The sequence below is a fragment of the Natator depressus genome, chromosome 14 (genome assembly GCF_965152275.1).
Source record: "Natator depressus isolate rNatDep1 chromosome 14, rNatDep2.hap1, whole genome shotgun sequence".
Lineage (NCBI taxonomy): Eukaryota > Metazoa > Chordata > Testudines > Cheloniidae > Natator > Natator depressus.
In genome coordinates, this window is record NC_134247.1 from 2006089 (window position 1) to 2032237 (window position 26149).

General features: G+C 46.8%; 1 protein-coding gene across 1 annotated transcript; it reads left to right on the forward strand.

Moving 5' to 3' along the window:
• The first annotated feature begins 1250 nt into the window (after positions 1-1250).
• Positions 1251-26007, forward strand: CCDC40 (coiled-coil domain 40 molecular ruler complex subunit). The gene is made up of 21 exons (XM_074971113.1): positions 1251-1344; positions 4236-4296; positions 5387-5515; positions 7401-7589; positions 8063-8234; positions 8845-9032; positions 9582-9665; positions 9752-9971; positions 11182-11339; positions 13418-13540; positions 14575-14696; positions 17237-17480; positions 17619-17801; positions 19425-19670; positions 20413-20626; positions 21798-21967; positions 22324-22415; positions 23222-23342; positions 24013-24201; positions 24956-25114; positions 25643-26007. The coding sequence occupies exons 1-21, from the start codon at positions 1289-1291 to the stop codon at positions 25889-25891; spliced, it is 3369 nt and encodes a 1122-aa protein (XP_074827214.1). The 5' UTR covers positions 1251-1288; the 3' UTR covers positions 25892-26007.
• The last annotated feature ends 142 nt before the right edge of the window (positions 26008-26149 follow it).

Here is a 26149-nt window from a genome sequence, read left to right on the forward strand (position 1 = left end):
GTGCCAGGACAATGTTTACTGTGTGTATGCTGAGAGCCACTGAACCAAACTGTAAACCCTGCAGATAATGGAAAGCACTTCAAGACTGGGGGTGCAGCAGCACCCCTAGTTCCTGCACTAATGAATGAGGGGACATCTTTGGGCACAGGTCACTCAGTTTCAGTGATGTCAATCCAGACATTTCGGGTGCGTGGGGAAATTCTGGTCCCAACCCGCACAGACTCCATTACAGTCCGCACTCTTCCCCCCTACTCCTCCTGCAGGGACCCTGGGCCTCCTTGATCGGGGAGTCGCCCCTCTCTCAGCTACAAAGTGCAGAAGCTGGTGGCATGAAGAGTCAAGTTTACAGCAGGCTCCTCTGAGCTCCATTGTACAGGAGCCGAGAGACCCTGGGCACCAGCTCGCAACACCACTTGGCCTGGCTGTTCCTCCTCCACTCCACGCAGGGGTGGCTGGGTCACATTTTGATGGTGTTGCAACCATGCAGCTGGAGCAGGATGGCTCTGGCAGCAGCCACGCTGATTTAGTTTCAGAGTAACAGCCGTGTTAGTCTGTATTCGCAAAAAGAAAAGGAGTACTTGTGGCACCTTAGAGACTAACCAATTTATCTGAGCGTAAGCTTTCGTGAGCTACAGCTCACTTCATCGGATGCACCGATGATTTAGTGTGGTACCGACGCTTAAAACCAGTGGGGACATGGCCTGGGTGATTAGTAACCAGATAATATTCTTTTTCTGGAACTTTGAGCAAGTGCAAAAACCCGGAGGGTCATTTGTCATCCCCCCGACTCCTCCCTGACTGGCACCAGGGCTCAGTCATGCTCCCACCATGGTGTTAGTGATGTCGGTCAGGCCAGGGGGAGCATTCAGCAGAGAGAGGGCAGGAGGGAAGGTCCCGGGGAAGGGTGAGTGGAAGGAGGAAGCAAAAATAAGTCACAGTTTAATGCTGCTGTTGGGGTCGCTTTGCACCCATTAATTACTTTGCATTAAAATTTTAACGAATTGAATCCAATTGATTGGACTTTAACAAATTGAATCCCCGCCCCCCCCCCCCGCACCAGTCTCTGAGGATTCAATCCCCATCATCGACCGCACCCTCCAACCCCCCCCATCGCCCCCCGGCCCCCCGGGGCTCTCCCCTCCCCGGGAGGTGCCACGGCGGGCGGAGTGGGGGGAGGGGAGAGGAGACCCGGCCCCGCTACCCCCCTGCTCCGCGGCGACTGACCCTCCCCCGCCCGGGGGAAGGGATGGTTCAGTCCGGCTTCCCCCTCCCCCGTGGTACCTCCCGGATGTTGATGGTGTCGCCTGGCAACGGGAAGATGGAGCCGGTGGAGCCGGGCAGCGGGTGAGCGAGAGGGAGGCGCCCCAAAGGGCCCCGCACGGGGAGGGACCTGCCCCGGCCCCGGCCCCGGCCCCGGCCCCTCTTCCTCTTCCTCTTCCTCTTCCTCCCTGCCCCCCACAGCCCCTCCCTCCCTGCCCCATCCTCATCCTTATCCCTCCCTGCCCCCCACAGCCCCTCCCTCCCTGCCCCTCCCTGCCCCATCCTCCCCCCTCCCTACCCCCCACAGCCCCTCCCTTCCTCCCCCCTCTCTGCCCCATCCTCCCCCCTCCCTGCCCCCCACAGCCCCTCCCTTCCTCCCCCTCCCTGCCCCATCCTCCCCCTCCCTACCCCCCACAGCCCCTCCCTTCCTCCCCCCTCTCTGCCCCATCCTCCCCCCTCCCTGCCCCCCACAGCCCCTCCCTTCCTCCCCCCTCTCTGCCCCATCCTCCCCCTCCCTGCCCCCCACAGCCCCTCCCTCCCTACCCCATCCTCATCCTCACCCCTCCCTGCCCCCACAGCCCCTCCCTCCTTGCCCCATCCTCATCCTCACCCCTCCCTGCCCCCCACAGCCCCTCCCTTCCTCCCCCCTCCCTGTCCCATCCTCCCCCCTCCCTGTCCCCCACAGCCCCTCCCTCCCTGCCCCCTCCTCATCCTCACCCCTCCCTGCCCCCCACAGCCCCTCCCTTCCTCCCCCCTCCCTGCCCCATCCTCCCCCCTCCCTGCCCCCCACAGCCCCTCCCTTCCTCCCTCCTCTCTGCCCCATCCTCCCCCTCCCTGCCCCCCACAGCCCCTCCCTCCCTGCCCCATCCTCATCCTCACCCCTCCCTGCCCCCCACAGCCCCTCCCTTCCTCCCCCCTCTCTGCCCCATCCTCCCCCCTCCCTGCCCCCCACAGCCCCTCCCTCCCTGCCCCCTCCTCATCCTCCCCCCTCCCTGCCCCCCACAGCCCCTCCCTTCCTCCCCCCTCTGCCCCATCCTCCCCCCTCCCTGCCCCCCACAGCCCCTCCCTCTCTGCCCCATCCTCCCCCCTCCCTGCCCCCCACAGCCCCTCCCTCCCTGCCCCATCCTCATCCTCACCCCTCCCTGCCCCCCACAGCCCCTCCCTTCCTCCCCCCTCTCTGCCCCATCCTCCCCCCTCCCTGCCCCCCACAGCCCCTCCCTCCCTGCCCCCTCCTCATCCTCACCCCTCCCTGCCCCCCACAGCCCCTCCTCATCCTCACTCCTCCCTGTCCCCCACAGCCCCTCCCTCCCTGCCCCCTCCCCATCCTCACCCCTCCCTGCCCCCACAGCCCCTCCCTTCCTCCCCCCTCTCTGCCCCCCATCCTCCCCCCTTCCTCCCCCCCACAGCCCCTCCTCATCCTCACCCCCCCCTGCCCCCACCGCCCCCTCATCCTCACCCCCCCACAGCCCCTCCTCATCCTCCCCCGTCCCTGCCCCCCATAGCCCCTCCTCATCCTCACCCCTCCCTTTCTCCAGCCCCTCCTTATCCTCCCCCCTCCCTGCCCCCCACAGCCCCTCCCATCCTCCCCCCTCCCTGCCCCCATCCTCCCCCCTCCCTGCCCCCCACAGCCCCTCCTCATCCTCACCCCTCCCTGCCCCCCACAGCCCCTCCCTCCCTGCCCCCCACAGCCCCTCCTCATCCTCACCCCTCCCTTCCTCCAGCCCATCCTCATCCTCACCCCTCCCTGTCCCCCACAGCCCCTCCTCATCCTCCCCCTCCTCATCCTCCCCCCTCCCTGCCCCCTCCAGCCCCTCCTCATCCTCCCCTCTCCCCTCCTCTTCCTCCCCCCTCCCTGCCCCCCACAGCCCTTCCTCATCCTCACCCCTTCCTTCTTCCTTGCCCCTTCATCATCCTCACCCCTACCTTCCTCCCAACCCTCATTGTCCTCACCCTGACCCCCTGCCTCCCTGTCCCCTCCAGCACATCCTCATCCTCACCCCGACCCCATTCCTTTCTCCAGCCCCCATCCTCACCTGTTCAAAAGAGGAGAAAGAGTGGGGAGCGGGAGCAGGGTGAGGTTAGAGGTGACAGGAATGGAAGAAAAAAAGCCCAGCCCCCCACCATGGTCTGATCCAGGACAGTGAGAAGGAGAGGCATCTGTGAGAGAAGGCATCTGCAGAAGCAGAGTCAAACAAAGGGATCCAGGTCTCTCGGGGAGCTGCAAGGAGTGGGAGAGGAAGAGATTGTGGATGGAACGGGCATTCCAGAGACGGCAAGAGCTGGGGAAAAGGAACGGGAGATGGGCATGAGCTTAGGAAGGAAGGAACAAAGGGGTGGAAGTGGTGGCAGGTCAGGTGTGGGGATAGGGGAGAGCCAGTGTTAGGGCCAATGTCACCAGAGGGGATGAGGCAGAAGCAGAGGAGGATGTGGGATCTGGATCTGTGCTGGTGGGAGGAGGGGGGAAATTGGGATGGAGATGGGGAGAGGAGCACATTGAGCTAGTGGGAACTGTAGAGGGGTGAGAGTAACAAGGATGGGGGAAAGAGCCAGCGAGGGAAAGGGACAAGGAAGGAGGATCCTTCCCTTACCTCTCCAGACCAGCCCCCGCCCCCCAATCGGAGCTCACTTCCAGACTCTGTCTTCTCCAGCTGCACCAGCATTCCATTTGTTTTCAGTCCATGTCCGTTTCTGGTTCTCAGGCACTTGCAGAAGGCTGCAGTGTCTGTGTTGCAAACACAGCAATTCCAAGTAATAAACTGTCTTCACTCACACTAAAACAGTGTTCCTGTTTGTTTCCATGCAAGTGTTCCTGATGGCATTAGGTTCTGAATGTTTACAAACTCCTACATTTGGTTCTGATCCCTGTTAATGCTCCAGGAGGCAGTGCTAGTATTTGACCTAAAGCCAAGCTTTTAATTTTTGTACGTTGTTGTTCTGTTTAAAATTGTTCAATAATTTTGTTCAATTTAATTAAGCCCTGAATCAGGTGTTGGACAAATTTCAGAAGAGGAGGAGCTGCATCCAGAAGGCAATGGGGTAAAGTTGCAAATATGAAAGACTTAATGCACCTTGGGAATTAGAATCACATGGGAATTAGTGCATATTTTGGTGCCCAGATACTATGTGGGTGGGTTCACTAGAAATGCAACTAATATTGAAATATAGGATTTCCCAAGAAATGCTGAAACAAAACATTAAAAAAAAAACCCAAAAAAATTCAAAACACGAAAAGAAACATTTCCCCAAGAAATGTTAGAGATCAGAGTGCCTTTGTCCTGAAAAGGATTAGCTAGAATATTCAGATCAGATTTTGGAAAATTTTCTAACTATAAGGATAGTTTAGTACTGGAATATGTTACTGAGGGAGAATCCCCATTGGAGGATTTTAAGAAGAAGGTTAGACAAACACCTGTCAGAGATAGGCTAGATTTACTTGGTCCTGCCTCAGGGCAGGGGTTAGACTAGATGACCTCTTGAGGTCCCTTCCAGCCCTACATTTCTGTGATTCTTTTGGGATTTTTTTTTTGTACCCCTCAGTTTACTAATAAGGATGTACAAAAGATGTGTGGGAACACATTTACTTTGGAGGCAGAAAAGCATAAAAATAGTTAATACACTAAAAATATCCTCTAAATTTTCAAAAAATTGTGAATACAGAAACTTCCTCCATCTGAGAAATTGTAGTGACCTATTGGTATAATATGTTTAATATTCAGAATGGTCTCCTCCTAAAGAAAATTCTAACATTTATTGGGAAATATTATATCTGCAAACAAGTCAATTCATAATCTTAACACGGAATAAGACTTGACAGATTTTGAGTTATGGTCTTTGATGTTGAATTTTTATAATCATTTCAAGTTGCTTCTGGGTTAGGGATTTTGTTTTTGTGCTACATTTTAAAACAACCAAGCCATTTTTTTTTTTAAATCTCTGTAGAGCCTGGGAGGAATTTAAGGGTTTATTAACACATCTCTAATGACTGCAGCACTAGCAGATGCTTCAATATTAAGAGCATTTCCTTACACTAGATGTGAAGTGCTGTGTAGTAATAGTACAGTGCATAATGGAGAACTTTGATTGGAGTCAGTCAGTTGTTACAATGTTGTTTTCTGCTGTATGCTAGGTGGAGCAACCAGAGAGTAGCCATAACAGAAAGAAAGAGGCAGATGGTGTTTCAGCAGAGGAGCCAGGAATGGAACTCAACCCAGCAGAACCAAATGCACCTGAGTCCCCAGAGCCTCCCATTGTAGAGGTGGATGTTTATGAATTCTCCCTAGGAGAGCGTGGTATCGACAGAACAATCAATCCAATGCGTTGACATCACAAATCATTAAAGAAGCAATTCCAGTGTAGCAAAAAATTGAGAAACTATTGCTATCTTATCTTGGATATGAAAGGGAGGCCTCAGGAAGCTTAATTTGGCTACATTCCAGTTTCCAGGAGAGTCTTGTAAAACTTAGCTCTTACTCATCTCTGACACAGGACTTTTCATCTGTAGATCTTGGAGCACTTTTAAAGGAAAGATAAATTTATTTTTGGGGAAATTTATCAATGGGGAAACTAATTTTGGGGAAAATTAATGACCTCAAGCACCTCGGTGCTTGGGAATTTTCAGGACTTGGTCCTAAGAGTTGTATTCTGGTATTATGGAAATCTGAGTGCTCATTACTGTAATATAGTAATTAAATAACTTACGTCCACAATCCACATTCAAAGTAGGAGACTTATAGGAAGCCTGAATTCCTGTGGAGTCCATGTATTGATTATTTGAAGTAAAACAGGCTCATTGCATATGTATAGCTTACAATGTTACAAACATACATAATAAATTGACTGCATAAATTTAAATATGAACTTACTGGGGGAAATAGAATGTACAGGGTTATTCATATTTATATTCTGGGCTGAACAATATTTTACACTAGACATTTTACTGGGCTGTCTCAGTCCACATAAGAATCCTCCTATTTGTTTTCTCTTATTTTCAAAACCACTCCAAAAAGGCCTGATTTTCAGAAGTACTGAGCATCTTTGATGCCAGTGAAAGTCAATGCAAGCTGCAGGCACTAAGCAGTTATGAAAATCACGCCCCAACTGTTTCAGTAGGTTATCTGTTTGTAAGAGTAATTAGGTTGCATCTATCCAAGACTCTAAGTACCCTAATACATAATTAATAGTACAACAAAATCCCAGCAGTACTAAAATGATCATTTAAACCGGAACTCAGCTAGCCAGCCACCTACAAAACAATCCTTCCGACTCCTTCATAGTTCTGGGAAAAACATCCTCTCCGAACCAACCTGTCAAACAGGTGCTTTCTCAGTGGGCCCAGATGGTCACAATATTTGGGCTATTTTGGACCTGGGGGAGCAAGTTCCATAGTCCTGAACACTCAAAGAAAATGCCCTGACAGCTGCCACGTCTTCTATAACCAGAGGGATCCAGCTTGGGCTCCCTGCTGATTACAGCTGCTGTGGAAGTTTGGCCCAGGGAGAGAGGCGATCCCTCAGATAGACTGGTCCCAAGCTATTTAGGGCTTTATAAGTCATAACCCACACCTTAAATTCCACCCAGAGATCAACAGGCAGCCAGTGCAAATGCTTCCAATAAGATGCCCCACTTGGTAAGTGAGCCACTGTCTGCACCAGCTTCAGTCTAGGATGGATCTAAGGTGTATCCTCAGATATAGCACACTGTAATAGTCTCGTTTTGAAATAACAAAGGCATAGGCAACAATCTGAGACATAATGGTAATTTCTAATTACATTAATAGAACCCTACAATATTAGAACCTAGTGACTTACAGCATTAGTTAAAAGGAACAGTTTGAAAAGAGACAGAAAGAAAACAAAGCGATTCGGTCGGGTATAACGTGGCTTTGAAAACCACCTTCTTCGGTAAAATCTAAAAAGAGATTTTTCACTTCTGAGTTATAAATATGGGAAATTAAAAGCTTCTCATGGAAATTTTGACAGGGCCTTAGCCACTGTAGTCCTAGCAGGAGCTGCTGTTATACTAGATGTGGTCAGATGTGCAAAGCAGCTGTAAAGCACTGTAGTAATAGCCCTTAGTAAAGAACATGGACCATTATAATATTGCTTTGTTGTGTTCTACTTTCTGGTTTTGATCTGTGCTAGGGAATGCAGCCAGAGAACAGTGATGACAAGGAAGAGGGAGAGGCTTTGCCTACAGAGGACCCAGGAGAGAGACTCATCCCAAAAGAGCAAGAGGTCTCAGGGGCCACGGAGCAGGAGGTCGCGAGGGCCACGGAGGAAGAGGTTTCAGGGGCCATGGAGCAGGAGGTCTCTGAGGTCACCTTTGGAGAGGTGACTGGTTATGAATTTAAACTAGGGGAGCGTCTCATTCACAAGACCCCCAATCCAGTGTTTGTGACATTACATTCCCAAATTGTTGAAGCAATTCTAGTACTGTAAACACACACCACTGGATGAATTGTGCAAGAGAGAGGCTAATTGGAAAGGAGACAATTGGTAACCAGCCATGGTGGATAAAGAACTCCTAACAAAATTCAAGGGGTTAGTTTATTATTGCATGCATTTCTAATGTGCCCATCACCATGAGTGATACAGCCTTGCTGGCATATCTGGGATAACTTTAGAGCCTTTTAATTGCTTTCCGGCTTCCTCAAGAAGCAACAAGACTGTTTTTATAGCTGACTGTATTTCTACATTGTTCCTATCTTGTGATGACAAAGATAAGCAGAATTTTAGTAGCAAACTGTGTTAAACTGAAGATCCTTTCACAGCCCTAATTTTATATGATGGCCTTTATGTTCCAGGAAAAATCTGATGAGGTTTCCTCAGACCAAGTAGAAGTGGATAATCTTCCTCCCAAACTGCCTGACATGGAGCAGCCAGTGATAGACAGCTGGAGCAGATCCCGCATGTCCTCAGGAGCTAGCACCCAGAGGTCTGCATTATCAGTGCACATGGAGATTCATGCTGAGTCAGGTATCAGTTAGTGTCTTACTAATAGTACTATCCTTGCAGCCAGCTTTCAAATACAGTATCCGGTTTTTTCTCCTCTCCCAATAAATGTGAATCTAGTTGGACATACACTATCCAATCTAAGGGCTTGTCTACACAGGGAACTCAGAAAAATTAATCTGAATTAACTAAAGGTGTGAATTTAAAGTGTATTAATTAAATAGCATTAAGCCCCATATGGACACTCTTATTCAGAATTAAAGTGGCCTTAATTTGGTTTATTTTAATTCACACTTTAAATTCACACCTTTAGTTAATTCAGATTCATTTTTCTGCATGTCCCCATGTAGACAAGCCTTAATCCTTATGTTTAACCTCTGCATGATGCTACTACTAAGCTTGTCCTTAAATCTTTTCCATAATAACTTTCCTCCTCACTGTTAGAATTACTGTATATTTTTATTATGATTTATTTTCTGTGTGCTAGTGACATTGTGAGGCAATCTAAAATTCCAAAGAAAGCTGGCTCTGTTAGGTATATTTTCCCCCATCAGGACATCTGCTAATCTTAAAATACCTTTAAATGCACTGAATTCTCATTCTGTGATGTCTGCTCTTTGTCATCCAAGCACAGGTGACATTGGGGTAGCCATCTCCTCTCCCTATTCAGACTCTGCATTTCAGCTGTTTAACCAGCACCTCAGCAGGCTTGGGAGTGGGGAAGAGAATGCAAGTCTACATTATGCAGATGAGCAAGCTGAAATAGAGGGCAGTGAGGAGACGGAGGAGGAAACACAGCTGATTGTCTTGGACCCGGAACATGTAAGAAAAGTCCAAATTCAAGACTTGTCACTGGTATTGAGGGTTCCATGAACTGGGAGGCAAACTGGGCCATGGTTTAGCTGTATTCCAGGTTAAATATGTTATACATCCTTTTTACAAAAGTTCTGACTCCTGTATGGTATCTGCTCCCTCTGTAGTAAATTAGAATTGCAGATTAGAGCAATGGGAAAATCTGGTGAACTTCAGTTCTCAGGAAAATGAAGGACCTATAGCTGGTGGGAAAACGCTGTGCAAGCTTCCCTCACACAGCTCTGCCATTCATTTCACTTCTGACCTCCAAAGACTCTGGGCCTCTCCTAAACAGAAATGACTAGTGATGCCAAACTAGGTGGTAGTTTTATGATATGAGCAAATGTCCACGAGGCGTAAGGCTGAATCTGCACAACCCATTTCACTTGCAGCCTGCTCAGGACAGGAACCCAAGTCTCCAGAGGTGAAAATGCAGTGTTGTACCTGACACATGTTCCTTGATAACTTATTCATGCAGGTGTTATAAGGATGCTATCATCATCTTCCTTCCCTCTCTAGCCCCTGATGAGAAGATTCCAAGCTGCCCTAAAGAATTACCTTAGTAAACAGATGGAAAAAGTGACCATGGAGCTTCGGGAGCTGGTATAGTAGTTTTCCGTGGACTTCCCATAGCATTCCAGCCCTGTCCAAGTTGGTGTGAATTGACCCATCTCCTCCTGTGTCTGCAGACGGTGGCCACAAAGCAGGGTAAGGTGCAGAGGGAGGAGCTGGGAATGGTCCTTTATGGGGTCCAGCAGCAGCTGGCCCGGCTGCAGATGGAACTGGAGAAGAACCAGGACCGATATTCTCAGATAGCCATGGTGCGTCGGCAGCTAGAGGAGGAGCTGCAAGACATCAGAAATGTGTACAAGAAAACACGTCAGAGCACTGAGGATGAACGCAAGAAAGGTGACTAAGGCGCTCTTGCTTCGTCTTTCCTCATTCTAGTCACGTAAGGACAAATGAGGTTGAGCGTAAGTCAAACAATGGTTTGAAGAACATCAGCCCAAGCATTCAGGAATGGCTCGCTGACTGGAAAGATCAACTCAAGCATACCTGGTATGCCTTGCCAGTTAGGCCTCCTGTAGCATAGCTTGGCAATTGTATTGGTTAGTTGGTAATCTCTTTAGGGGGTAGACCATATTTTATTCTATATCTGTAAAGCACCATGTACATTCAAAGCATTATAGATGTACCTAATACTTGTCTTGGTTTTTATATCATTTCTACCAGTATAACCCACATCTTTGTCATAAGACAAATGCTTTTCTGTCCCTTTAAGGGGTTCCTTTGAACAAAGGCCATTCCTGGCAAGTAGGCTTTCATAGATTCTAAGGCCACATTGTGATTATCTAACCTGACTTCCTGTATAGCACAGGCGAGAGAACTTCCCCAAAAGAAATCCTAGAGCAGATCTCTTAGAACATAAGAATGGCCACACTGGGTCAGACCAAAGGTCCATCTTGCCCAGTGTCCTGTCTTCAGACAGTGGCCAATGCCAGGTGCCCCAGAGGGAATGAACAGAACAGGTAATCATCAGGTGATCCATGCTTGATCAAGTGATCGATCAAGTGATCCATGCCCTGTCACCCATTCCCAGAAAAACATCCATTCTTGATTTAAAAATTGCTAGTGAGGGAGAATTCACCAGGACCTTTGGTAAGTTGTTCCAATGGCTTTCCAATATTCAACACAATTCATTTCCCACCATTTGGCTATCTATACTTGTCTGAGGCCTCTGCCAGGGTCTGTTGAGGCTTTGGTGAAGACTGCAGATCCTTAGTTGATTAGACAGCCTGGTGCATCAGACGAGGATCTTCTGCTTGGCAACCCTTTACAGTCAAGGCAGTGAACTTAGCTGGGCTATTTCAGTATTGTGGAGATACAGGATATACTGGGAATTGAGGGCACTTACCAGGTCTCTTGGGCAGCTTCTCCTCAGGAATTCTGCTCCAGGAACTGATGTCCATGCCCACCTCAGAGCGGGTCATATGACTTGGATGGGTTTTTTTATGGGTTTTGCTCTGTCCACATCCTAATTACTTTCTCTTTTAGCTCTGGTATGGTACATGTTGCAGAAATCCTCTTCTGTAACTAACCTTTCCACCTATCTCCCCAGTTTCTGTAATGCAGACAGAGGTGGAAAACATGGCCTTGCGTCTGTTCTATATGCAGAACATGGACCAGGATGTGCGTGATGATATCTCCGTGATGAAACGGGCAGTGAAGAAGGCTGAGGCAGACAGGAACCAGGCTGAGGTGGAGAAGAAAAAACAGGTATAGGGCAACTATCAAGTCTGACAAAGAGGCTTTGAATTATGTCATTGGAGTTCAGAGTCCCTTGGGAAAATGCTGTCTTGTCATACAGAATGCTAAAAGAATATATTCTAGGAAGATTGGTACAAAATGTGGTCTGCCCTCTTCCATTCGTAGATTGTACATGTTTGCAAATAGCAGGTAGTTCCTTAGATATGCATTTTAACATAAGAACATAAGAACGGCCACACTGGGTCAGACCAAAGGTCCATCCAGCCCAGTATCCTGTCTACCAACATTGGCCAATGCCAGGTGCCCCAGAGGGAGTGAACCTAACAGGTAATGATCTAGTGATCTCTCTCCTGCCATCCATCTCCACCCTCTGACAAATAGAGGCTGGGGACACCATTCCTTTTTCTAAATCAAATCATTCATAAGAACGGCCATACTGGTTCAGACCAAAGGTCCATCTAGCACAGTATCCTGTCTTCCGACAGTGGCCAATGCCAAGTGCCCCAGGGGGAATAAACAGAACAGGGAATCATCAAGTGATCCACCCCCTGTCGCCCATTCCCAGCTTCTGGCAAACAAAGGCTAGAGACACCATCCTGGCTAATAGCCATTCATGGACCTATCCTCCAGGAACTTATCTAGTTCTTTTTTGGAGCCTCTTATATATAGTCTTGGCCTTCACAACATCCTCTGGAAAGGAGTTCCACAGGTTGACTGTGCGTTGTGTGAAAAAATGCTTCCTTTTGTTTGTTTTAAATCTGCTGCCTATTAATTACATTTGTTGATGCCTAGTTCTTCTGTTATGTGAAGGAGTAAATAACACTTCCTTATTTATTTTCTCCACACCAGTCATGATTGTATAGACCTCTATTATATCCCCCCTTAGTCGTGTCTTTTCCAAGCTGAAAAGTCCCGGTTTTATTAATCTCTCCTCATATGGCAGCTGGTCCATACCCCTAATCCTTTTTGTTATCCTTTTCTGAACTTTTTCCAATTCCAACATATCTTTTTTGAGATGGGGCGACCACATCTGCATGCAGTATTCAAGATGAGGGGAGGGAGAGCTCAGTGGTTTGAGCAGTGGCCTGCTAAACCCAGGGTTGTGAGTTCAATCCTTGAGGGGGCCATTTAGGGATCTGGGGCAAAAGTTGGGGATTGGTCCTGCTTTAAGCAGGGGGTTGGACTAGATGACCTCCTGAGGTCCCTTCCAACCCTGATATTCTATGATTCTATGTGGGCGTACCATGGATTTATATAGAGGCAATATGATATTTTCTGTCTTATTATCTATCCCTTTCTTAATGATTCCCAACATTCTGTTTGCCTATTTTCCCCACTAAATTAAAAAAAAAAAAAAATCACAGAAACCTTCCTGACAACAAAAAAATTTTGAAAAACACAGCACAGCTTCTTTGAGCAACTCTATAGTAACAACCCAGTATCCAGACATGCAAAGGAGGAAGGAGAGGTTTAGTGAGGAGACACCTTATTTTCAAGCCCCAGGGGGATTATTCTGAACAATGATGAATTTAGAAACGTGATTTTACAACACAAAATATAGCTGGCCAGTTTTTTTTAACTCATGCTCCCTCTGCTGATTAGATGGCTGCCTCTTGCGGCAGAATAAATATTGTAGGATTATGTCAACAGTGGCAATGGAGTATGGATTTTTGATAGCTTTTTAGAGGGCATTTTCTTCTAAATTATTACCTTTTAAGGTAGTCAGATTTCATCGTGATGGGCACAGTATAATAACCTAGATAGATAGAAGTTAGGTGACATATTGGACCTGATGCTCTTCCTTGATATGAGACTGAATAATATAAATGGATTAAATGAAAATGAATCCTCTGCAGCATGGTGCAATGGACTGAGCAATCCTGACCACTCAGCAGCGATGGAGATGACTGTCATCACATGGCACTGCACTCACTAGTGAGGATGGTGAAGACCTGATAGCCACCAAATCTAATGCAGCTCCCTCACTTGACCTTGCTTCCCCCGTGTGTCTCTTGCTGAATCCATGTTGTCAGGATTGGGATTGTTTGCAGTATTTGTGCTGATCTGTTGTGGTCTGATTTTTGTAGGATCTGCTTGTAGACCGCTTAACAAGGAAGTTCAATGAACTGCAGGAGCAGATTGGTCTGTATGAAGCTCAATTTATTGCCCAGGCTGAAGACACAAAAATAACACGAAAAGCAGTGAGTGAGGTAGGAGATGACAATATTTTTCATGTGTTGGTTAATATTACATTTTGTGATGGGCCAGAGTCCTCCACCTTGCACTTAACACAGTACACACCCCCTGGGTTTGAGTCCAAATTCTCAGACCCCTGCCCTTTGTGTGAATAAAGGGGTTCCTATGTTCTTAAGAACAACAACAAATAAAACTTATCCTGAGTTGGCTGTTTCTAGGGTTTTCCCCTGCAAGACCTCTTGTCTTACCCCCTTAGTTCCTTTACCTTGAAGGGAGACATGCACCCCTTCTGTGCTCCTGGATTGGAGCTAATCAGACCCATCTGATGTGACTGACAGGATGAGTCTGCGGCAGAGCAACTCCATGCCAGGTCCAATCTCTGACATCCATTTTCCTACATATTAATGACATATATTTCTCCTGTACATCATAGTATCATGATATCCAAGTATTACATAGTAATTATATTTAGGTGTTACCGCAGTGTAAATAATAGCTTGATAATGCTACCATCACGATACACTGCACAGATGCACTGACCCAACTGTGCTAGCACAATACCCCTTTTCTGGTCTGGATTTTCATGTTAAATCTGTAGCTTAATATATTACCATTTATAGTACATTGTAAATTGTATCCCATAAGACACACAGGATGTGAGACAAGGCTGAGTTAATGTTGCTGTTGGGGCCTTGACTTTTGCATTTCCTTTCCTTTCTGCAGTTTTTGTCTGTGATCTTAATGTTGCAAAAAATGTTCATGTACATAATGATATAAATTGCACTTTTGGTTACAGTGAAGTTGTTAGAGTAACTGAAAACAAGATGTACGCCAATGCATTTAATTCACTTACTCTACAAGGGTAAAGGTAAAAAGAGCCAAAGAAAGAGCAGGGGACATAGGAAAACAAGAGAAGACAAAGCATGAATATTTTGAGCTGTTTCTTCCCAGCTGTATTGTGAAATGAAGTGGGCAATGAGAATGGAATGCAGGTGTGAGAGCCCAGCCCAGTGTTGATTCAGTATCTCAGAGTGGGGTGTCTCTGCAGGCTTGTATGGAGATACAAACTATTAACATGGAGAAGAAGCAACTGATGCATCAGTGGGATAGCAGCTTGACTGGGATGAAGCGACGAGATGAAGCCTACTGTGCCATGCAGGAGGCACTAAGGTATAGCATCTGAAAGTGGGCTAACAAAAAGAATAGCTACACTTTGGATGGGAGTTATTGGAAGAGAGAAAAGAGTGCTGTCAAGGTTATTGTTAATATAGGGTTGTATGTATACCGTGCACTAAACAAAGAATAAATCTGTTGCTCTGAAGAGCTTAGAATGGCAAAGGGTCATTAGGGTAAGGAGCATCATTTTTTGTTAGTGTTTTCTCCCTTCACAGCATGATCTTCCTTCAAAGGTATGAAATAGATAACTAGGCAGAGTTATCTGGTTTGCATTTGACTCTATCCCTTGAAGGACTTCCCAGGACAAAAGAACAGGCATCAGGAAAGATTTACCTAGGTAATTTGCAGTCACGATTTTGTGACATTTGGCAAGAATCCATTCCTCAGAAAATCCCGATCTTGGGTGCCGAAGGGAATGTGCGTTCTTTCTTTAGCTCTAAAACTTGCCCAATGGTGCATGAATCTGCAAAATACTTTTCTACTCTGATTTCCTGGGGAGAACAGGGAGAAGAACTGAAATAAATTCATTTTCTGTAGACACATTTCCTTTTGACTTTTGGTTTCTCCTTCCATCTGCCAAGAGCTCTGTGCTGTCACATTCACACTGCAGCAAAGGAGACATGATGACACAGTCTGCTTTCCCTTAATCTCTACATAAGGGTTGGGAGAAGAATGCTTCCATTGTCAAACATCCATCTCTGCCAGCCACTTATATAAGGCTCCATCTTGACTACTCCATCTTGGTTATTTCGCTAGTTTCAGTAGTTTGGTACCTGTGTAATGAAATGTGCCTGTGGGAAGACATTGTGGACAGGTGATGGCAAGGAAATGACGGCTGAACTTGAGAAACAGAGAGGGCTTCTGAAGTGGAATACACTATATCCCCAACTCAGACTGCATACCATCATGAGGGAGGCGGTATTAAAACATGGAATGGAAGTGGAAATAAAATGGAATTTGTTGCTGAGTATTTGGATCCTACTAAGATTGAAAGGTCAGCCAGCTGTAACCCAGCTGTTCATCCAGCAGCTAGGTGAAGATAGAGAGGAACTTTGTGAAACATTATTTTATTTATCACAAGCCTGTGGGCTACTATTGGGATTGCAAGCAGTTTGTTTTAACTGCAGAGATGCATGACTTGCATCCATATGACTGTGGAGGGTGAAATTAGTGAGGAATTCAACAGGAGATCAGGGCAGACAAGAGAGAAATACTGTCACCAAGTTAATTACTTCCAGGTACTCATCAGCTGGATAGAACCCACCCAGAAACAGAATATATTTTTCACATAGTATGTGGTAAAGTATTTCATAAAGTGTACTAAATGTATATTGAAAAGGAGTACTTGTGGCACCTTAGAGACTAACCAATTTATTTGAGCATGAGCTTTCGTGAGCTACAGCGCTGTAGCTCACGAAAGCTCATGCTCAAATAAATTGGTTAGTCTCTAAGGTGCCACAAGTACTCCTTTTCTTTTTGCGAATACAGACTAACACGGCTGTTACTCTGAAACCTGTCAATGTATATTAAAAATACTCCTGATGATATACAAAATTGGTTAGTTTTCATGCAGTCAAATAGGTGCAATCTGTAGTAAATTTGTATGATGTCTCTCTCACAATCACACACTGCTGTTTCCTGTGAGAATACAGCTTTGCTGAAGCAGTTCACTCCACTCTAAGCAGAAAAGAAAAACCCTCACTTTTCAGATACTGAAATCTGTGATTCCCACCTCTTCCAACTCCCCATAAGTGAGAGAGCTGCCTGTGTCTCTGCATATACTGGCATCTTCTTTGTTTTCTCTCTCCTTAGTGTAACTTCCCAGCGTTGTGATCCATCCATTCCCAGTGTATCCATGCTGTTGTCTCCTTCACCCTTCCCATAAGGACATCCTCTGGAATGTTGCCTATTGGCAAGGAAACGACATGATGCCACCAATAACAGTTGTGTCATCACAGCATGGGCTTGTTGAAAAGAGGGGGGAAAATATCATGAAAAAGAGCATACCCGTTCCAATACAAATGGGTACCTGAGGGCCTGAAAGGACCCCTTCCCCAATGTTATGCCTATCCTTTTGGTCAGGCAGGACTGAAGGCAGTTCCTCACATCAGTGCCCCTTCTGGGCCAATTGGAGCATGGTGCTAGACAGCCATGTAGGGAGCTTCTATCCTCTCACTCCTAGAGCTGGTGCCCCAGTAGTTCTGTGTTCCCATCTGAACTGGCCCTGGGAGTTTTGGGCTGAGATCAAGCCCTGAGGTCTCATCCCCTGAACTGCAGTGTAACAGGACTGGGAGATCTAGAGCACAAGGAGCTATTCAAAATTAGCCAAAAATTTAGGTGCCTTAGTTTTATTTCCAGTAGGGTGATTTTAATGAACACAGATAGCCCCAGTGCTGAATGAATTTGTCTGATTTTCTTGCTCTTCACTTACTCATTTCTGCAGCAGCCTGTTTGAAAGCAGGAGTTTGGAGTTGACTATCCAGTGCACAAATCAATCCCCATGACACTCTCCTGTCTTCTCCTTGCCCTTGCAGGCAGTCCAAGCACCAGCTCAGGTCCTTAGAGACAGAGATCCAAGTCTACAAGAAGTCAGTCACGAAGGAGGAAGAGAGGAACGAGCTGCTTGCCAGCATCTTGAACCGCTCGGAGAATGATGCCAACATGAGCAAGAAGCTGATTGCCCAGTGCACAGCCAAACAGGATGCCCTGAAAGTTGAATACAGCACCTACACCCGCACTCTGCATGAGACAGAGCAAGCCCTCAGCAGGGCCAAGTCGGTGAGACCAGGTCCCCGTGGAGAAGAGGCTTTTTTAATCAGACGTTGATATTTTGTCACCTGTAGATTTCTATCCATTTTCCCAAATCCCAACAGCCTACACTTTTTAACAGCCCTGTTTCCATGTCTTTCCTCTCAGGACCGAGCTGCTCGGATGAATGAGCTGCAGGCCATCAGTAAGGAAACAAAGAAAGAGACTGAAGCCAGACAGGATTTGGAGAATCAGATCATGGCAAAGCTGCAGGATCAGCTGATGTCCAGCAAAGCAGCAAAATATTTTTCACAACTGGCTGCTAAACTTCATAAGAGAAAGCTGGATCTGGTATGGCATCTGCTTCTGTGTGACTGATGGTAGCTGACCTGCAGGAGAGAGAGAGACACACATTCTGTGTTTATTCCCTCCAGGATACTGCAAGCATGGCCCAAAGGCCATTGGCACCAATAGATAGCCTCCCCTGCCAAAAAAAAGAGGACCCCATCTAAAGCAAGCTCCATCACACTCCCTGTGTTCCTAGTGCTCCAGCTACTGCCAGGAGGACAGGGCTTTGTCCTTGACTATGTAGCATTCTAGTCAAATTCCATCTTGGGTCATTCCCTTTGCCCTATTACATTTCTTGTACAGTTTCAAATGGCTAGGATTCTTCTTCACTTACTGTCCTAAGCTGTTGCATTATGTTACCATGTGCTGTTAAATTGCCATGTTTCACCCTACAAGTGGCTGTATTTCAGTGGCGGGTAAAGTGACTCCCTTGTAAACCGTAGGCTGAGTTTGTACAATACTTTAGGACTCTTCAGGATGATAGGTACTATAGAAATATGAGATATTTCTGTTACTGTTAATCAAGTTTTCAGGTCTTGTGGAAAGGGCAGGGGACATTCCTATTAAGCATAAAAGTAGAAGGGCCTGCAAAGCAAAATGCAGCTTCTCTGAATTCACCTCCAGGTGCAGATGTGCCTAAGAGCTCTTCCCTTCGCAGCTGCCTTTTGAGGATCATATTGCAAGGTTTCAGAAGATAATTTAGCCAAAGAAAGTATGACAGAAATATTAGTGCCATCTTGTATAGCAGATACTGGCTTCATCTTCTGCTTAGAGAATGGCATAGAGTGACGCACCCTGGGCATGTTTAGACTCAGTGCTGCATGCTTTTACATGTGGAAAGGAATACTGCAGACCCACTCTCTAAATGAAGCGAACCAGAGGCAGCCAAAACACAGACCATGACATTTTACAATGTGGCTGCCCTCATCAGCATACAGAGGTGCAGCTCATGGACACTACAAGTTCCAGCAAGAAGTGTGCCATCCTGAGTTGAGTGACCTAGTGGTCACATCAAGAATGTAACAGCGAGTGCTCAGATCTGTATTTCTATGGGCCACGTTTCTCTGTTCAATATTAAGGTGACTTCACTCTTCTCCATTTTCTATAAATCAGGTGCAGTCCTTGGGCTCCTGGCAAGCTGTTAATGCTGTCTTTGATTGTGAAACATGCAGGCAACTCTGAGATAGATGCAGGGCAAGTGGCTCTTCTGTAGTTATTTGCATCTCTGTCTGTCTGGCCAGATGTAACTGAGGCATATAGGTTGGGAAAATAACTTCAGGGATGATGATGATGATAAAACTTTGCCTTCTCTAGCATCTTCCCTCAAAGGACTTCAGGATTACTGCCTCCCATCATCCCTAGAAAGTAGGTAAATATCATTTCCCCATTGTACTGATGGGGGAAGAGAGGTACAGAGAGGTTACGTAACTAGCCCAAAGCCCCATAGCACATATGACAGAGCTGGAAATAGACTCCAGGTCTCCTGACTCCCAGTCCCATTCTTTATGTACTAGACATGCTCCTCTCTTAGCCATATTTTGTTGACAGGATTGCAGACCTGTTTACAACACTAAGAAGTGGATTACTGCTGAATGACAATGCTTTTTTTGTTGTTGATGTTATTAGGAGCTGCATTTTTCCAAAGTTGAGAATGACACAGCCCAGGTCATTCTGGACACAACTCACACCGACTGCAGGCTCTCTATACTCCAAAAGACATTCTCTGCGCTGGACAAGGAAATGAAAAATATCAATGACCTGATCAACCGCAGTGAGAATGAGATCAGCAAGCGCAATCTCCTGATCGAGCGCAAGCAGGGGGTCATCAACCTGTTCAACAAGAAAATGGAGATGACGATTTCCCAGTTGGGGGTACGTCTCTTACGCTTAACCCCCTGAACCTGATTTCATTCGTTAATGAGATTAAAAGTTTGGTTCATAAAGGTAACTGCGTAGAGGTAATAGACATGGGCAAGGTAATGAGAGGAGGTGTCTATCCTGTACAGTGCACTCAGAATGCCTGTCATGCTGATTTTTGTGTTCCTCTCTGTAGCCATCAAACACTATCAAAGAAGCAGCCCTGGCCAGTACCTCTCCTGGGAGGCCAGACTAAATGTAAATGGGGATAATCCCAGTTCTGGCTGCTGAATTCTGCTGCTGATGTGAGCAAGTCCCCAGTTTAGATTCATGATTAGTTTTAATGCAAAAATTAAATCCCAACTTCACAGTGTGTCATTTTAAGAAATAATCCAACAATTGATTAAGAGCAAATCTATGGGATGAAGATTTTTCTTGGTGCATTTAGGGACTTCCATTCAGGGTGTGCATTTACAATTTAAACACAAGAAAGGGGGTGGAGGAGGGTAAAGATGAGGAAAGCCATACACAGTTCTCTCTGGTTACACATGACAGAAAGGAATGCCAGAAACAACACCCAAACCTGTTCACATGATCCCAGAACTCAGATAGCAGCACTGCTGATGCAGCCATGAGCTGGCTACCAACATGCAAAATGAGCATTTCAGGCATCCCTGAGCTGAGCTCCAGAAGGTCTAGGGATGCCACAGTAAGTAGCGTCTCTGTCTGACTAATACTAAACTTTTTTCCTTTACAGGGTCAAGAACTGGGACCCTTGGAAGTTGAGATCAACAGGCTGACCAAGCAGATAGATGAATACAACTCAGACGTGATGACACTGCAGAAGTACTGGCTCAGGCTGCAGAAAGAGCTGGTCAAACTGACCCAGGAGCGGGAAGAGCAGCTGGCCTCCTTGGATATGTTAAAGAAACAGATCACCATCATGCAACAAAAGAAAGTGCGCACTGAAAGTAAGTGTTTCCCTCAATCCTCCTGGCAGTGTTAATCAACGAGTGGGCATGCACTGCCAGAGAACAAAGGGAGAGACGGTTCAATAACTTGTAATTTTAGAACCTCACAACAAAGAAAATTTTCAGTATCTGCAAGCATAGTGCCTCTGTATGCATATACAGTGTGACGTGTGGTTCTATTGTATCCTTGGGTGTACTCTGGGGCTACATGCCAGGCACCTTCTGCCACTTGAGCAGCCTGGTATCCCCTCTAAGGGCTGGATCTTGCAGCCTTTACTTATGTAAGAGAAAGGGTTGCAGGATCACATCGCAGGTGACCATCTTGATATGTTACTGTTCTTAGAAAATAGGGTCATAAAGGTTAAGGCCAGAAGGGACGACCAGATCATCTAGTCCATGGGTTCTCAAACTTTTGTGCTGGTGACCTCTTTCACATAGCAAGCCTCTGAGTGTGACCCCCCACCCCCAATAAATTAAAAACACTTTTTTATATCTTTAACACTATTATAAATGTTGGATGCAAAGCGGGGTTTGGGGTGGAGGCTGACAGCTTGCGACCCCCCATGTAATAACCTTGTGACCCCCTGAGGGGTCCCAACCCCCAGTTTGAGAATCCCTGATCTAGTCTGACTTCTTGTGTATCACAGGCCACCAGCACCTGCACACTAGACCCAGCACCTGCACACTAGACCCAGCAACCGAATTAGACCAAAGTATCACAGCTTACAGGAGCCTAGACTATTATGTGCCACAGGCAGAGAACAGGAGGGACCGAGGTGCAACAGTGCCCTAGGCCCCAACAATGTCAAGGAAGTGAGATATGTGATGGGTTACCCCCCACTCTGGGGTACTACTGAGCCTGCCTGGTCCACCAGCCTGGGCTCCCTTACACTGACCTTCTGAGCCAGGCCCTCAAGCCTCCTCCAGCACACACACAGGTAGGGTTTCATCATAACCATTTTCAAAACGTGGATTTGATTTTGGCTTTATGGAAAGGCTTGTGGCTTTGTCAGTGTCCATGGAGACCTTCAGAGTGGGTAGCTACAAGTGCAGCTTTGTCTACACTGTCAGAACCCCCCCATCTCCCCCCCCCCCGGCCCCAGTGCCCTGGTGAGTACTCTCTGCTTTTACTTTTTAAAATCTTTTCCATCTCTTTCCTATTCTCCTGTAGATGAAATCCAGCAGGAGAAGAATGAACAGAAAGACATTGAACGCCACATGAGGAACATGGCCAATGACTTGATGAAACTCAACATGTTAATCAACAAGAACAGCCACAACTCGGAGGAGCTGCAGCATGGCAACACCATCATGGAGAATGAGTTTGTGCGCTCGCTTAAGGTAGGGAAGGCTTTGCTCCGCATCTCCAAGACACAGCCTGACAAACAGCAATCTTGCTGAGCTCTCACTGGCACTGTGTTGCACGAGACAGTCAGAGATTGCTAACTGCTGCCCCTATGGCACAAAACCATGTAACCAGATGGAAATGTACAGCTATGCACAGAAAGGCTATCCCAATTTGGTTCCTGTGCAGAGACAATGATTCCCTTTACATAGCCCAGGAGGGTTAGACGTTCTACCTGTGTTGTGGGGAGGGTTGTAAGCCAAAAGAGGCAGGAAGATCAGAGGCAAGCAGTGAGCCTGCCAGTGCCTCTCAGTCTGACACTGTGATGTTGATTTCTGCTTCCTAACTCCAGGCAGCAGAGAGAGAGTCGATTGAGATGCAGGAGAAGCTGGACCGACTGCATGAGGAGAAAGAGAGACTCCTAAACAGCCTGGTGGAAGCAGAGTGAGACCCAGACCCCTTGTTTTATGCCACAGTGTTTGAACTCTCTTGTCATGCAACTGCATTATCCTTCCCTGCCCTAATGCTGGAGGGGAAAATGCGTTCTGTCACATCCTGTTCGATTGATGTGCTCCTTTCCTGGCTCCCCTCTACCTTTGATGGGAAGGTGGGATGAGTTCTAGAACTTTTTGTAACCCAGAAGATTAAGAGTCTATCATTTATTTTCTGCAGGCCAGATACAGTCACAGTAACTGCTGTTCAGTCTTCCTCATACTGCTGCACCAGCAGCCTGTTTCTGTAGATGAATGAGAAGTAATGCGGTCTCCACCCTCACTCAGTGCTTGGCCTCTAGTCAGCAGAAGGCTGCCAGCGTTGAGTGTGTGGGGGAGAGAGGGAAACTCAGTATGGAGTGGTGTGATGTAAGCCCAATGGCTGTCCAGAGGAAGGTAGCTACATGATCCAAAATTCTCAAACTTGGGACCTCACAGGAGGCCCCTAAATAAAGGGCCTGATTTTTCAGAGCTGCTGAGTTAACAAATGTTGGCTTTAATCCTTTATGCTGCAATCCCAACCCCGATTTCTACCATTATCATGGCACTTCTGACCTGCAGAACCCTGACTGATTCTCACATTGAGGGCACCAATGTGTCATGTTCCATACAGTGAACTCTTAGTTTCCTGCTGGACTGTTGAGCTTTGGACTCAGAATGGGGATCCATAGTGTGACACCACATATACAGGGGAATCAAGTGGCAGAGTGACCCCTTCTTTTTCATAGAAAAGCATCCCCTCCCATTCTGTCCTTGAAGGCATCAGATCATGCTATGGGAGAAAAAGATCCAGCTGGCTAAGGAGATGCGTGCTGCAGTGGACTCAGAGACAGGGCAAGGCGAGATCCGAGCCATGAGAACAGAGATCCATAGGATGCAGGTGAGCCAAGGTGGGAGGGGAAAGAGGAGATTCACAAGGAGATTACCCAGCCTTGCAGGAGATGCTGAAACATCAGACAGTAGATAGGAGATAACTCCAAGGTTCCTCGCAGTGTCAGGGATAGGTGTCTTCCTTTGACCTAGCTCAGTATGCTGTTACACCTCTTTACGTGTTCCTTGTGTTAGCCTAGCAATGGGGGAGCTCAGCAAAAGGTAGACCTGACTGGGAAGGAAACTTACAGGACAGCGTTTATCTTACTACGTGGTGGCCCAGTACATAACCAAAGCACCACTTATGGAATACTACATCCACCAATGCACTGATTCAGAGAAGTGTTTCTCTCTCTGCCAAAGCAACCTCCTCTCCCACCTACAGGATACTTCTACCTTCCTTCCCTTATTATTGCGTTTAGATGAATTTATTGCGTTGAAATCTTTAGAAGACTGTGTTGGGCAAGCGGATAGGGAGTCAGTTATTAGTCTGATGCCCCCCAGATCCATGCTGTACAAACCTCGCTCATGATTTAGTTGAAAGATTTGGGATGCCAAGGCCTGTGTGTCAAATGTGTCCTGTCTCTTTAGCTGAAATTTGTCACACTGAAAGTCTTCTATCAGATGCAATTTGTGACCACTGGGTATCTTCAGAGTTTCTCTCTCCTCACACATGGCAGGTCCGCTACAGCCAGCTGACAAAGCAGCAGGAGAAGATGATTCGTGATATGGAGGCAGCTGTCTCCCGCAGAGAGACCATCATGATTCGGGGGGAGGGTCAGAGCAAAATGGATAAGAAACATTTCACCCAGAGTGACTTCCACCACAAGACACAGGAGCTGCGGAAGAAGATCAAGGAAACCCAAAAGGTGAGCAGGTAGAGAGGGGCCATAAGAACTGATTTTTTCTGCACTTGCTTTATAACTAGAAATATGTCCGATATTGCTCGACATCAGCTTTGCTTTATGGCCTATCAGACTATGCAAGGAGGATGTCACGCACGATTCACTGAGCCAACCTTTCTCCCAGATGGCAAGGAAAGTGCTGTGGACATATGTCAATGGAGAAGAGGACACTGGGGATAGGCCATGGTGAAACTCATGTTGATCTTCAGGATTCTATGGTATTCCTCATGTAGCTCTGAAGATCATCTACTTTTTGCCATGCCGGACCCACTAACCTTCTGTCTTAGAAGAACTTGACAGGACTTTTATTCAAACCCTTCAATGCTGCTCCTCATTCCCCAATAGCTTGGAGTTGGGATACAAAGTGCTTGGAAGGAAAATGCCTGGTGCATATTCTGTGCCATCTGCCTCTCTTCATGGTAGTGTAAAGAAAAGTGCAGTAATGTGGCCCCCCCAAGCATGGAGACATTCACTGCATGGCAATGCAGTGAAACACCAGTGGATTGTCACATTTCCTGGCACAACATTAGAATGCCCAGTGTGCCTAATGGGCATCTAGCAGTGTGAGTGCCTGTGCCTTTAGGCCACAAAGTATACTTACTAAAGGAAGTACAGCCTTGAAATGTCCAAGAAAGGGAGAAGTTCTCAGGTGATAATTTGGCAATGCAGTTGGCAGGCAGAGGCAGAATCTCAAGTTTCCTTCCCTTCCTTTCATTAGAATGCTCAAGACTGCAACAGAACCATCACAGAGCTGGAGAACACCCAGAAATCTCTCAGCATCGGCCTTCTGGAAAAGCAGCAGCAGGTCTCCAGTTTGCAGGCTGAGACTGATGTCCTTGATGCAGACATAGAGAGGCTCCAGGACAAGAAACGTTGGGTAAGGTGTCTTTAATACGTATGCACTGCATGTATTATTTTCCTGTGCTGCCAGTCCACATGGCCTTTCTACCTCATCCCAAACCACATGTACCAAGCTCAGACTGGTTATTTGAGCACCATCATGTTCCGTTCTAAAACTGGAAGTCTCAACAGTAAGACCAAAGACCTCTCTCTGTGTGGGAGACAGAACTTTCTCTGGGGGTGGTGTGACCTGACAGATCTCCCTTGTCTTTTAAAATTCATAGCATTTCTCTGTCTTTGCAAGATTTTTCTTCTATGCATGTGTCTGATTTGGAGATTCACTAAGCTATGTTGTGATCATTTATATATATATAACTCAAAACGGGGGATGCCCACTTTAGTAGTTAGAATAGGACTTCACTGATCTCTCCCTCTTCATAATCCTCCATTTCAAGATGTGATAATCGCGTTTCCTCCCCCATTTAATTAAGTCCTCCTTACTCTCATAGCTCTCTTTTATTCAATCAGATGTCCTTAATGTAGTTTTCACTGTTGCTCTTCTAAGAACCTTTCAGAAATTGTGGCCTATCAGACTCGTCAGAAGCATCTGCAGGCAGTGAAGGATGGGAAGTATACCCCACTGTGCCGCACCCAGCAAGTCCTGCAGCAGGAGCAGCGGAAACAGCAGGACCGGCTGCACACCATTAATGTCATCATCCATCAGATTCAGCAGGAGTATCCTCAGTACCAGAGGGTGTTGTCCTGGCTCAGCCAAGCCCTGGACTCCAGGCTTGGGTCACAGGAAGCAGAATAGGCAGAAGCACAGAGCCAGATCAGAATAAAGTATCTTTTGACAAATATTTTCACAAATAAATACAGTATAAGATTTTACTGCTTTTGTCACTCTCCTGGAGGCTGAACAACAGAAAAATGAGCAGTGATGAGAAACTGACACACAAAGTAATAAAACTGCTTCTGTGATTTTGGGTTCCAGCCGTGTGTGCCCTGCTCCAATCTCTGGCTTTTCTGTCTGCTCCAAGACAGCAGGCTGGTTTAGGTCCAACCACTCATA